General features: G+C 45.5%; 1 protein-coding gene across 1 annotated transcript; it reads right to left on the reverse strand.

Moving 5' to 3' along the window:
- Positions 1-7,393: 7,393 nt before the first annotated feature.
- Positions 7,394-9,054, reverse strand: LOC108802329 (E3 ubiquitin-protein ligase TRIM39-like). The gene has a single exon (XM_018574192.1). The coding sequence runs from the start codon at positions 9,037-9,039 to the stop codon at positions 7,447-7,449; it is 1,593 nt and encodes a 530-aa protein (XP_018429694.1). The 5' UTR covers positions 9,040-9,054; the 3' UTR covers positions 7,394-7,446.
- Positions 9,055-14,463: the final 5,409 nt, after the last annotated feature.

Genomic DNA, 14,463 nt, shown 5'->3' on the forward strand with positions numbered 1-14,463 from the left:
GGTAGCTGTAGGCTACTCCAGCCTTCCCCGTCTGACCTTTTCTGAGTGGGTCTAGGGAGCCTTCAGGGCGAGGAGTGGGTTTGAGTTGATGTCACTGTATTTAGTTAGCTTTGCAACCCTGCATTACATATGGCACGCAAGGTGTTTGGTGTCGACTAGGGGCAAGACCCTCCCGTTCCATGAGGTGGTGGGAGACATCTTTCTGATGTTGGTGAGTATCTGTGATTATTTTGAAGTAAGGCTGCAACATCTCACGTATCGTATGCTCTGCCTAAATGTTGTAAGATTTAAGTTGTTGAGTTTCTGACATTTTATGTATGTTTGATGTTCAAGGTATATATTGAGGAGCTGTAAAATTGCTCATGTTGAGGAGTGAGCATCAAGCAGAGTAAAGAACTTTGATGTTCTAAGATACAAAAAATGGAAGTTGAATGTCATGGTGTTTGTAGAGGCCGGTCGTGTCTGACTTTAACAAACAATATGAATACAATTGATGGTTGAAGAATATATGGAAGAACTGTAAAAACACTCATATGGATAGAATCAACACTATGGGGTGTCATACAACAGAAAGGTTATAAAACACTTCAGATAGATGACTGAAGGGAAGGACGGAGGTCAGATAGAAGACTGAAGGGAAGGACGGAGGTCAGATAGAAGACTGCAGGGAAGGACGGAAATCAGATCTAAGACTGAAGGGAAGGACGGAAATCAGATATAAGACGGAAGGGAAGGACGGAAATCAGATATAAGACGGAAGGGACGAGGTCAGATTTAAATGTTTATTTCTAAAATACAAATTTATTAGAAGTAATAAGAAAAGTGACATAAAAGATCAGTTTATAAACTTGTAAATATTCCAAAAACAATGAATAAAACAACCAAAAGACAATTATAACATGAAAAAGAATCATCAACTTGCGCAAAAAGATCGATTGTTTATGGACTATATATGGATAACAAGCAGACAGGAAATTCTCCACTATGTTACGCAGTGTTATGTTCCTCTGCAGTGCAGGCCGCTCCCGGAACTTCTCTCTGCATTCAGGACAGGAATAACCTCCAGACCCTTCCTGTGTATCCAGCACACGATCAAAACAAGCCCGGCAGAAGTTGTGTCCACATTTCAGGTTTACAGGATCTGTATAAATGTTCAGACAGACGGAACATTCTAGCTCGGCTCTCAGATAAGCAGACGCCATCGCTCACAGCAGAAGAGAGAAATGAAGGTGAAAGTCTCTGACACGGGAGGAATGCAGTTTAGTGTTTCATATTTACATACACAGGGTGAGGCTGAACTTTGGCTTATACTGTAATGATAAGATTAGTTATATGGAGAGAAACAGATGATAAATGGATCTCATACAGAACAATGGATCTGTTTGGGAAAATAAAGGTCATTTTAGGAAAAGAATACACTGGATGTTGAAATGTGTTTACTTCCTATGAAATCCTCCTCACTAAAATAAGAAAAGATCTCAGCAAGGAGGACAGGTGAGGAGACATCTGCTCGTCCTGCTTTCCATTGTCACAGTGTCCACGCTGACCATGTAATTCAGCTGACATGTGACATGTGAGTCCAAAATCTTACTCTTCTCTCCTTACCACCATTGAACGGAGAAGGATCAAAGACTGTGTACCTGGGATGTTTCTGTGTGCTGTAAGCCATTGATGTTATGAGAGCAGAGCAGGAGCGTTTTAGAAGAAGGAGCAGAGTCCTCCAGCAGTGCAGAGTATTTCAGGAGAGGAGAGTTATAGAGGAAGGAGCAGAGTCCTCCAGCAGAGCAGAGTGTTTCAAGAGAGGAGAGTTATAGAGGAAGGAGCAGAGTCCTCCAGCAGAGCAGAGTATTTCAGGAGAGGAGAGTTATAGAGGAAGGAGCAGAGCCCTCCAGCAGAGCAGAGTATATAAGGATAGGAGAGTTATAGAGGAAGGAGCAGAGTCCTCCAGCAGTGCAGAGTATTTCAGGAGAGGAGAGTTATAGAGGAAGGAGCAGAGTCCTCCAGCAGAGTATTTCAGGAGAGGAGAGTTATAGAGGAAGGAGCATATTCAGATTCATAACAAAATATAACACTCAGCATGAGTCCTCCAGCAGGGGTTTGGAGGAGGTGTGTATCTGTGCTCTGATTCTGCAAGTTTTCCAGAGCCTGTGTGTGAGTGGGGAGTGTTGATGGACCTGTCCCAGAACTTCTGGCTCGTTCCTCGGAAAGCCATGGAGGGCAGCAAAACTTCTCCTGCTGGGAGCTCTCAGCCATCTCCTACTGGGAGCTCTCAGGTTGACAGGTGAGAAGCCTGCATCAGTATTACTAAAGGCAGTCGCTGATGATCTATCTGCCCCTGGTGATGGCAAAGGACTTGTTTTTAACAGTGATCTCAGTTAGGGGACATGTGTGTGGTGGGGGAAGGGGGGGGGGGGGGCTCGCAAGGAGCTCTAAAAGACGTTTTGTATTTCCAATGTAGTCCTCAAAGCTGTGTGAAATAGTACTTCCTCCAATGTACTGCTTTTTATTTGATTTTGTTTGCATGAGCTAAGGTCCCCCAAAGTGGTGCCTTGATTCTCATGCCATTAGGGTCACCATGGCATATCTAGCAGCCCTCCAAATGGCAAGACTGACACCCTAGCATGGGCCCACACTGACTTCAATACAATTTAAAGTTACTGCCCTGGTCACTTATTTTCTGGGACTGGTGGGTATAGAACAATGGTTGGCAACTTATGAGGGATAAGGGACGAGGGGGAGATGCACCTGTTCTCACAGATAGCAGGGAAACAAGGTAATGGTGCCATTATGTATGTCTTGAACTATCCTGATGTTGTTTGGATCTGCACTCTCAACTAAGGCCCGTCACCACTTGAACCTACTGCAAGAACTTTTTTGGGTCAAATGGTGGAAACACCAGTGAGAAAAAATACTCTGTTGGATTAACTAATTTAAAATAAAATGGAGTTGATTGCAGATGTGGAAATTAGGGACAACTTGCATAACAGGGTTCACAGAGTAGAGAATCTGATTTACACATCTTTAAATGCCACCTGATAGCTCCCATTTGTAAATAATCCACTGTAATGTGATAACTCTCTAACTAGAATACCCCTAATAGTATGCTTAGGGTGTCCTGAACCAAAATGATGACAAATCTTGTACATCTACTGCAAAAATATAAAAACAATCATCTATATATCTGGTGAAAAATGTGATATGTTATCTGAAAGGGTTGCCACCTCCAAAAATACCGGACTCTTCCCACCAACCCACATGTAGGTTGGGTTACATTTCTACCATTTTAATAACATAAACATTTTTACAAAATTTATGCTGATTGTGCCATCATCTACATCTTCTGAGAGTGGTCACCCTCAGACAGGAAGTGTAAACACCGCAGAAAAAAAGACAACTAATGCAGCCACCAGGTCTAATGACTGGTAAACTACAATATATTACAATTTTATTAGGTCTGGATATGGTGTTACAATGGTACTCTCACCCTCAACATGCAGAGAGATTTTCTAGCCCATAGGACAACAATCTACGGTTAACAGACTTAAAGTCATCATCAATTGGGTTGGTTAACTCTGAAGTTAACCCTTTACACAGTAACAATAACTGCCACCATGTATTTTAACAGAATTCACCATTCCCAGCAAATGCTGTGACAATTCTGACCTTAAGCAATGCCTCTGATGCCACTCTCCCACCAGACAGGAATATAACAAGTATTACAGTAAGGTAGCACTCCGCACAGGGATAAGGATTCTATAAATTCATATTTAGAGTAAGAGATAAAGCTTAAAGATTTTAAAATATCATTTAATAATGGAAAAGGGTGTAGAAAAAATATTTCAGGAAAAGATATTACAAAAAAGAGACAAATAATACAACGGCAGAACAAAAAGGGAATAAGAATGAAGATTGGTTCTCTAGAAACAAGTCTCTTGGCAGATGTTTTTCTTGATGGTAAAGGAGAGCTCCTGCCGCCTCGTGCAACAGCTTTTTCTGGGCCTTCTAAATAGCATCACTGAGCCAGCCCACATCCAATTAGAAAGGGCCCAGGGGTGTGAGACAGAAGAGACAGATCGTTAAATAATATTCAAAATCGCTCTCCCACAATATACATTTTTCCAGATGATGTCATATTTTTATTTTTATCACATGCTACAGTCAGATAACCCATAGATTATTGTGCAGCACCTGAAATCTGATATATGGCTTCCTCGGAAGGGGTCATGTGTGCCATTGGCCCTTTGTACCTTATTAGATGGGTGCATGGTATATATGTGACCAGTGTTTTCTGACACAATTGAATATATTCGTGTTATTCATGTAGCACCCCCCAGGTCATGAGTTATGGATTATGTGTGGATTTTGGAAACTTTATTAACAGGGACATTTACAGGCCATCTAACGCCAGGCTATCCATGTGAATTGCACCTTAATAACTTTACAGCCGCCATTACACTCTGCGCTAAGTTTATCGCTTGATAGTTACATAGTATTTGAGGTTGAATAAAGACACAGGTACCTCAAGTTCAACCTTTGTGTGTCTGTGTGTGTTTATTTGGATACACTTTTTTATTTAGCCTAGTAGTCAGTAACATTTCCAAAATACGCCCCTTTTTAACAAACGAAACTACAAAGCTTCTAATTCACTCCCTTGTGACCTCTCGTCTCGACTACTGTAACTCCCTCCTTGTTGGCCTACCACTAAGCAGGCTCTTCCACCCTTCAGTCTATCATGAATGCTGCTGCCAGACTCGTCCACCTTACCAACCGCTCAGTGTCTGCAACCTCCCTCTTCCAATCCCTCCACTGGCTCCCACTTGCCCAACGAAATAAAAATACTAACAACAACATGCAAAGCCATCTACAACTCCGCCCCAACCTACATCACCAACCTCATTTAAAATATCACTCTCTGCTCCTTTCAAGACCTCCTGCTCTCTAGCACTCTCATTACCTCCTCCCAGGCTCGCCTCCAGGACTTCTCCAGAGTGTCCCCCATCCTCTGGAACTCCTTACCCCATTCTGTCCACCTATCTCCTACGCTGCACACCTTTAGGCGATCCTTAAAAACCCATCTCTTCAGGTAAGCATATCTCATCTCAACATAACTTCCTTTTACTTCCTCCAATAACTCAATCCAAACAATTATTACCTTTTGTATCACTTGCCCCTCCTACTAGATTGTAAGTGTCTTATTTTCGGGGAAACACGGTATGAAGACATTCCGTGAGATGAGGCTCATCGACAGGACACAATAAAGTGACTCAGAAATGAAGGAGCCACCATTGCATCGTCCTCGTATCACTACCCAATAACTGGCCTGGGATAAGCATGGGGCTGGTGTGTGTGTGGTCAGGACTCAGAAAGAAAACAGATGACGCCCCCGGAACCTTCACCTAGAAAAACAAGTCAGTAACGCCCGCTCCCATATCTCCCCCTGACAGATGTGTTCCTTTATGAAGTGGAGGAAAGTGATTTCCTGGAGGAGTGTCGGTGTCGGTGATTGTGATCTTGCTGATCCTTTTCCAATAACAATGGCCGTCCTTACGTTTGGAGTATTTGTATTCCTGTGTACAGAGCAGACCGGTGATGGATTGTAGTGATGATTCTTAGAAATCCCGGGGACACCCCAATTCTCAGAGGAAATATACTATAAATTTATCTATCCAATCAGAGAATCCAGGAAAGAAGGGACGAGGCAGCGCTGTGCTTAATCTTTTTCAGTCAAACACATGGCACAAGGGAACTGTCATTTTGGACATCCCTGCCCTTACATAAGTTTACAAGTGAACTTGGCAAAGGGCAGGGACGTCCTAAACTGTTGTTCCCTTGTTCCATGTGTTTGACTGAAAAGAAAGAAAAAAAAGAAAAAGAATACCGGCACCTGATTGATTCTTTTTTTGGATCTATATGTCAGTGGTGAATCGGAGCCCATCGGATGAATGGGCGCGGGCTGCATGAAGTATATTATGTGCAGATCACCACTATGCTGTATACAGTATATAGTACACAGTGGTGTGCGGGAGGACACAATGATGACTACTTCATACAGCTCTGTGTTGGAGGATCAATTAGAGGGGGGCAATCTAAAAGTGAGCTGCTGGTCTGCCTGATTGGGAAGCCCAGAATGTTTAGTGTCGCAGTGTCATGGAAGCGTCCTGTATTTGATCCCCCGACATGCACTTCCCAGTAATGTCGCCCTGAGGAGAAACTCCGACTGCTCAACCCCTGAGGACAATACTGAAATCTCTCTGGAGTTTTTGGGTGATTCTGGTTTCTATCTGACACGGTTACAGTTTTCCTGTCATGTGATATCTGTAGATTATTATGAGCTGTGCTCACATCCACACCACATCCAGATCATCTCCAGACCAGAGCAGATTGTTTCCGGAGCCACAATGCATCCTAATGTATCCCTATGCTATTTCTGGCCTCTGTTCACACCAGCGCAGTCCGTTCCAGACCAGACCAGAAAAATACAGCCGGTCTCATTTTGTCTGGTCTGGAATATGGTGTGAACCTGCGCTAAAGGTAAATATTTCTACAAGTATTAATAAAAAAGGGACGCAAAAGATCAGTTCATAAAAGTGTAAATATTCAAAAACAATGTTATTTTATTATAATTGACCTAAATACACTATTCTTCTCTTGAAGTATTTTGTAGATTTGAGAAAATGAAAATAAAGAAAAATGCAACAAAAGTCTCCCATGCTGAGACTTTACAGGAAACCTGTACTGAGGGAAACATGGAGGGTGTCAATGCTGGACCCCGTCTGAAAATGGTATTGGCCTGGTTGCCTCTGGTATAGTCTCAGTACTTTGAGACACTGACCTGGATGAAGATTAAGAAATCTGAGATAAATCATAACTACTGGTATACTTGTTCTGTGTCAGTTACCTAGAAAGTACAGAAGCCGTTGGATCAGCATGACAGCCCGGGAACTGGTATTTGTAATGGAAGTTAGCAATGGCTGCCACCATACTTCCTATACAGATCCCTATAATACAATTCTGTACGATGCAGAGCGGTCAGTGTGTGATCAGATATTCCCAGTATGTGTCTCCTTTATATGTCCTGTACATCCCGGGGGAGGTGAGAGCTCTATGCCATCTACCAGACCCCAAGATGGTGTCATAAGGGGGAGGGGACGAATAAGGAAGATTGCAATGTAATGCACTATGGTAACTTAATTTGTGGAAATTTAAAGGGAAAGTAATATATCAGATTAACTTAACAGAGAGATAGATATTGAGCAATATAAAACCCCTCACTGGACAGTCGTTCCAGATAATCGCAGAGATCTGTAAGTTACAGAGGGAGACATCTATCATCCATGCATTTATAATACAGACTGAAGTCCCTCCCACTGCTCTATCCTATTGGATGAATATTCCACCAATCCCATTCCTCCTCCCCCTGTGACATCACCAGACTGGGCGGAGTTCTCACATCTCCCGATTCCCCCCACAGATCTTTATACAACCTTTCCATACATATACCCCGGCATGGAGGGGCTCAGTGAAGGTGGTGGTGAAGGTGTGGAGGTGTCGGATCGGGTCACACAGATCATAAAAGGAGATCCGCCCGGCCTCATAATCCAGATATATCCCGACTCTATTACTGGACATATTGGTGGGTAAGAGGATCTTATTACTGTCATCTATCACTGAATACTGATTACCAGTCCTATCCAAACCCCAGGACTTCTTATTCCTCCCAATTGCTGACTGCATTCCTCCCCTCCTCTCTATACTGGGGTAACACATCCCGACTATCCAATCATCTGATCCCCCGACATCCACTTCCCAGTAATGTCGCCCTGAGGAGAAACTCCGACTGCTCAACACCTGAGGATAAGACTGAAATCTCTCTGGAGTTTCTGGGCGATTCTGGTCTGTATCTGACCTGTATGCAGTTTTCCTGTCATCTGATATCTGTAGATTATTATGAGCTGTGCTCACATCCAGTAATATGTCTTCAGCTTCCTGTATATAGAAGGATACATTTACCTCTGTTATTATATCAGATAATGTGTGTAATGTGTGTGAGAGCCCAGCCACATCCAGACCCCCTCCATCATGGAGGAGTCTATCATGTCTCTCTCTGTCCTCATCATCTCCATCCTCAGTATCACACAAGTCACCTGTGTCTGATCCCTGTAAGACAGTCAGTGGATCCGTCAGGTTACACAGCTCCTCAATGTCACGCATCTTCCTGGACAGCTCGTCCTTCTTTATTTCCAGCTTCTGGATCATATCGGACATGGGGATGGAGACCCGCTCTGCCCTCCCGGAGATCTCACTCAGGACTCTCTTCTCCAGGTCTTCCAGACGTCTCCTGAGCTCTCTAAACAGGGCAGAGACTCTCTCTGTGTCACCGGCTGCTTCTTCTTCTACTTCCCTCCTGTGTTCCTGCAGACTCTGGACTCTTTCCTCCGTCTCCTCTCTCTTTGTCAGAAGTTTCTGCAGAACATTCCTCAGTGTCTCCTTCTTCTTCTCAGAAGCCTCATCCAGTGACTCCATCTTATGGCCGGTGTGACCTCCAATCAGACAACAAGACACACAGATACAGATATCATCCTCAGTGCAGTAATACTCCAGGATCTTCTTATGGACGGAGCACTTCCTGCTCTCCATGGACAAGGTGGGGTCACATAAGATGTGTTCTGGAGACTTTTTGTGGACTCTCAGGTGTTTATCACACAGAGAAACCTCACAGAGCAGACAGGATCTAACAGCAGGTACAGGAGAGTCCACACAGTGAGTACAGAGGACCCCGGACTCCTCCTGATCTGGCTGAGCAGACAGGAAATTCTCCACTATGTTACGCAGTGTTATGTTCCTCTGCAGTGCAGGCCGCTCCCGGAACTTCTCTCTGCATTCAGGACAGGAATAACCTCCAGACCCCTCCTGTGTATCCAGCACACGATCCATACAGGCCCGGCAGAAGTTGTGTCCACATTTCAGCATTACAGGATCTGTATAAATGTTCAGACAGACGGAACATTCCAGCTCAGCTCTCAGATCAGCAGACGCCATCGCTGACAGCAGAAGAGGGAAATGAAGGTGAAAGTCTCTGACACGTGGAGGAATGCAGTTTAGTGTTTCATATTTACATACACAGGGCGAGGCTGAACTTTGGCTTACACTGTATTCATAGGATTAGTTATATGGAGAGAAGCAGACAATAAAAGAATCTCATGCAGAATAAAGGGTCTGTTTTGGTTAAATTACATTTTGGGAAGAGGAGACTCCTATTATGAATAGTAGAGGTGCACCGAAATGGAAATTTAAAAACCGAAACGAAACCAAATACAAACATTTAGCGATCACTGAACTTGTCCCCGCTCTCCTTCCTGACAAACGCTGTCACAGGAGGCTGAGCGAGTGGTGCGGGAGGAAAGCCCAGCCTCCTGTGATAGCGCTGTCTCCGCCCCTACATCGCTCGGCCGCACTGTGATAGACGGCCGAGCGGTGTGGGAGGAGAGACACCGGCCGCTCACAGCGCTCTCCTCCCGCAGCGCATGGCAGGCTTTCACACTTTCTCTCCTCCCCGTTGGAACACAGAGCAGCGCCCAGCGGGGAGGAGAGAAATCAGGGATGCGCCGATGTATCGGCAGGAAAATGGCACTTTCGGCATTTAGCCAAAAGTGCCATTTTCGGCCGATATTTCGGTGCATCCCTAATGAAAAGGTGTTTACTTCCTTTAAGATTCTCTTCAGTAGAATAAGAAAATGTCTCAGCAAGGATACATACATCTGCTCATCCTGTCCATGCTGACCACAGAATTCAGATGACGTGGCAATGTCTGGTCCTCATTCATACTCTTCTCTCCTTATCACTTTTGAAGAATGATCGGTGAATGTGCATCTGGAATGTCTTTGTGTGACATAAGCCTCTGACATTGTGATATGCCCATTATTATCCTCTCACGACTCGAATGTGGAGCTTCATTTCTAAGAAACAGCCAATGAATGGCCACCCTAAGACATACTTCTTCCTACCACTGCCACTCCTTCTCCCTAGAAGAGGATGTGTAGTGGGTTCTGATTTGTTTGTTCACTAAGCAGAAATCAAGACAGTTTTGTGTAGCTGTTGGATATGCTGAACGGCTAGAAAATGCCGGAGGTGTCAGATATAGTTCGTAGTACCCGAGAAAAGAAAATGGCCGTATCTAATGCAAGGAGAACATAACATTTCCCCTTAATCTTTTTAAAATGTCTTTATGTCTTCAGCTGCAGGTGTGTACGTTTGTATTATATAAATATATATGGGCGGGGGAAGGAAGGTGTATAAAGTATACCATCTATGACAATGCTAAATATATATTTTTTGGTAGGTCCCCTGTTACATAGTATTTGGGGTTGAATAAAGACATACGTCCATCAAGTCCAACCCATATAATCAAGTCCAACCCATATAGTTAGTTAGTTAGTTATAACAGAAGTAAAGTATTTTCCCCCCAAAGGGGATTCACCATAACTCCAAAGTCTTTAAAATTTAGTAAAATATGTATTTATTGAACAAATAGATTAAAAATGCGCACATATCAAAAAACTAACAAACATATATTACATATAAGACACTACTCGGCTATGTAGCGAAAAACAGTAGAAAAAATATATGGTATATTTCGTATGAAATGTAAAAAATTAGGCATGCCTCTAGAGCCTTGGTTCTCAACTGGTGGGTCGTGACCCAAAAGTGGCTCGCGACCCCATGCTCAGTGGGTCACCACATATCTTCCACTTGTCTAGTTTTGAGGCTCACCCCATAGAGCAGCACCGTCCATTCTTACACCGATCAGCCATTCAAAAGATGCTGCCCAGCACTGAGTGTTGACTTGTCGAGGTGGAGGTGGGCTGGGGGTATGGCTGTGAGGGAGCTCCATCCATACGTGCATTGCTTACAGCTCCCTCGCATGTCCTGTAGAGATGCCTGGACTGGAGCGACATCACATTCTGCCTCCCGGAAACTCTACAGGGCGTGCATAGGAACTGTACAAGCAATGCACATATGGATGAAGCTTCATCACAGCACCCCACACTGCCGTGTGTTCCGTTGCAGTGCGATTTGGGTCGCGACTTAATGATCGAGGACAAATATGGGTCCTGAGGTTACACAGGTTGAGAACCACTGCTCTAGAGTACCTTGATATATATACACCTTCTGTATGATATCTCTTGGAGATATTCTCGGAAAACGAGGAGAGAAGAATGATTCCACTAGCACAACAAAGGGTTAGCATACACGTGTATGAAAAAAGCAAAAAAAGCAAAAGGGTTCAAAAAGAACTTCAAAACGTTAGTAGAAAATCTTAGATAGCACTCAAGGTGACGTTTATCCCATGCTATGAGTTATCCAATCATTGGAGCCCCTGATCTGCTATTTGGGTGTGAGGACATACCAGGCTGGGAGCCTGTAATACAATCAGTTTCGCCAGATCGAAGGGTCTTGACCTGTACTGGGAATGATATAAGGCTCAGTGCAGGTCATGATACCAATGGGAAGGTCTGGCACTGGTTGCTGTCTCACAGCAGTCGACAGTTACAAAAAATGACTATTAGCCTCAGCAATGAGAGTGTTCCAGCCTGTGACCTTGAGTTCTGGTTGAGACACTATTGAGAGGTCTTGCGAAAACCAATGAAAATCCTCGATGATCGCAACATCTGGACAGGGGGGTTGGTTTGCCACGGTCAGGTTGGCCAGGGTTGGAAATATTATCCAACACCTGCCCTCCTTGGCTTTCATATGGAGGAATAAGAAGACTATTTTCCTTCCCGGTCAGCCAAAGCTGTGTCACCACTGTGGAGAGAAGGGGCATTTGAGCTCTTCCTGTTTAGCCTAAATGTGCTCAATGTGCTGGGCCCAGGGTCATGTGTCCAAAGACTGCGCTCAGATCAGATTATGTCCTGGTCACCCCTACAGCAAGTGTCTCCAGGCTTAGCACAGTACGGAGAAGGAGGTGGTAGATAAACTGTTGTGGCTGGATAGTGGAGTGGGATGGTGTAACATCCTCCTCTCTGGCTATTGACCCCCCGGTCCCATTCAGAATCCCTACCCAGCCCCTGTGTTCAGCCCTCCTGTGTCGGTAAGACTGCCTCCTGTGTCTGTCTCCGTGTCTCCCCAGCCTTTTGTATCTGCACCTCATGTGTCAGCCCCTTCTAAGTCTGTGTCCCCGGAGTATGTTCCCTCTGTTTGGTCTCCCCCTCCAGACACTATCTCTTCTGATGTTAAGGAGGGTGCCCTGTCATTGCGTGAGAGAATTAGAGGTCGCCCAGCAGGAGTGCCAGGGGACACCAAACACGGTGTCTCTGGTTGCTCTGTAGTGCAGTCTTCCATAAAATGTTCTAAAAAGAATAAATAAAGGAGGCGAGGTAATCCTGTCAGAGGCTGATCTTCCGTACTTTAGGAAGAAGAGAGAAGGAAGGTTGGGAGGAAAGGGAGGAGGCAGCTAGGACAGAGGTGGAAGAGGCTCTAGTGCCCCTCAGCAACCATTTTAGTGCCTTGTCCTGTGCTGATGTCTCATCCTGTGAGACATCTGAATCTGAGATGGAGTTTGAGGAGGCTTCAAGAGAAAGAGTCGCTTTAGGTGATGAGCAGCAGAGGGGAACTCAAATCAATCTACCCAATAACCCAAATGGTGGCTCCCCCTCTATTAAAAGTGGCAACAGTCAATGTCGCCAGCATTAGGTCAGTAGGTGCTCGTTCTATGGCCTTCTTTTTGTTCAGACATTTAGATGTTGAAATTTTTATTTGAGAATATTCTCACCTTCACATGTGGCCAAGAGAGAGTGGCGGTACGGTCCATCACGCTGGTCTCTCGGAGCCTAGCCTTACAGCGGAGTGGCGGTGTTCTTTAAAACCGGCATGGTAAATGTACGGCGAGTTATTGAGGTGGAAATTGGGAGATCCGCGGTCTTGGACATCCTTGTGGGAGGCGAGAGACCTTCGCCTAATTGATGTATATGGACTGCAGACAAAGTGGGACAGAAAATGCCTTTTTACATCCATTTAATTTTACATCCTGGCCGGTAGTTTTGGGAAGTGGCTTTAATACTGTGACTAGGCTCAAGGACAGGAGGGGCTTTAGAGACAGGCTGGGATATGATAGCGGTTTTCTATCCGATCAGCTACCGCTGCCCACCTGCAGGTAACTTGAAAATCCGGAACCTACGCTAACTGGGAGTATGGGACTGTAACAGAACTGTGATGGCATTGCCTCCACCCAACTGGGCCTTGTCGTTACAAGTGGGACCCCCAGATGAGATAGCCTTGTCCCCAGGTGTAATTACTCACATAAATCGTCTTGCAGCAGTGAGCAGATCTTGAATCCATGGATGTCCTTTAAGTATTTATTGTAAAATGTTGAACTGAAGATGTAGATAGATATGGCTGGAATACCCAAAAATACTGTGTGGGGATGAATTGTCTGAGAATGTGATGGTTGAGTGCAGGGGCGTAACTAGAAATCACAGGGCCCCATAGCAAAATTTTGTATGGGGCCCCGTGATTTCTAGTTATACCCCTTGCAGAGCCCACTCGAGATCCCACCTGAGGGTGACCCTGCAGAGCCCACCATAGACTATCTATGGTGGGCTCTGCAGGGTCACCCTCAGTTGGGCTGGTCGCACTCCTCACCTCCTCCGTCGCTGGGCACGCCTCCTTCTTCGTCACCGGGCCCCGCCTCCTCCCCTGCTGCCGAGCACCGGCCCAGCCTCCTCCACTGCCGGTGAAGTCAGAGGTTCGCGAGTTGATGATGTTGACAGAACACCGGGTCCAGCCTGCTCCACCGCCGCTGCTGGCTCTCATTGACTCTGGAGATGAACGCGCTGCTGCACAGATGATCTGAACAGCGGCGTGTTCGTCTTCAGCCGCCAGTGAAAGCCGCCAGCAGATGATCCCATAGCGACCCAGGCGGCCCGCACGGCATCTGGCCGGCCCCACTGTGCCCCGGGCCCCATAGCGACCGCCTGGGTCGCTATGGTGATTGTTACGCCACTGGTTGAGTGGTCAGGTTGAGGTGGGATCGGCTTCCCTGAAGAGATGAGTCTTTATGGATCGCCTAAAAGCAGTCAGGGTGGGAGATAGTCGGACAGGTTGGGGTAAAGCATTCCAGAGGATGGGAAAGACTCTAGAGAAGTCCTGGAGGGAAGCATGGGAGGAGTTGATGAGGGAACTCGAAAGCAGGAGGTCAATAAGATGTAAACTCGCCCTACATAACACGGTGTTGGGGGGTGAAAGCATTTCAGCATTAGGGTGGCGCGGGGCGCAAAAATACACCTTGCCTAGAATCCTAGCACCGGCTCTGTGAGAGGGGGGCGGTTTTTGTAGGCCAGATCAGGAAAGGAGCCTAGGGTGACAACGATGCTCCTCCATAGATGCAGTAAAGTCAGTTAGCGTTGTCACCCTAGGACAGGAAGCGTGTTACTGGCAGGATAACCAGGTTAAAAAAAAGGAAAA

The sequence above is a fragment of the Nanorana parkeri genome, unplaced genomic scaffold (genome assembly GCF_000935625.1).
Source record: "Nanorana parkeri isolate BGI_ZX_2015 unplaced genomic scaffold, ASM93562v1 scaffold2796, whole genome shotgun sequence".
NCBI classification, from domain to species: domain Eukaryota; kingdom Metazoa; phylum Chordata; class Amphibia; order Anura; family Dicroglossidae; genus Nanorana; species Nanorana parkeri.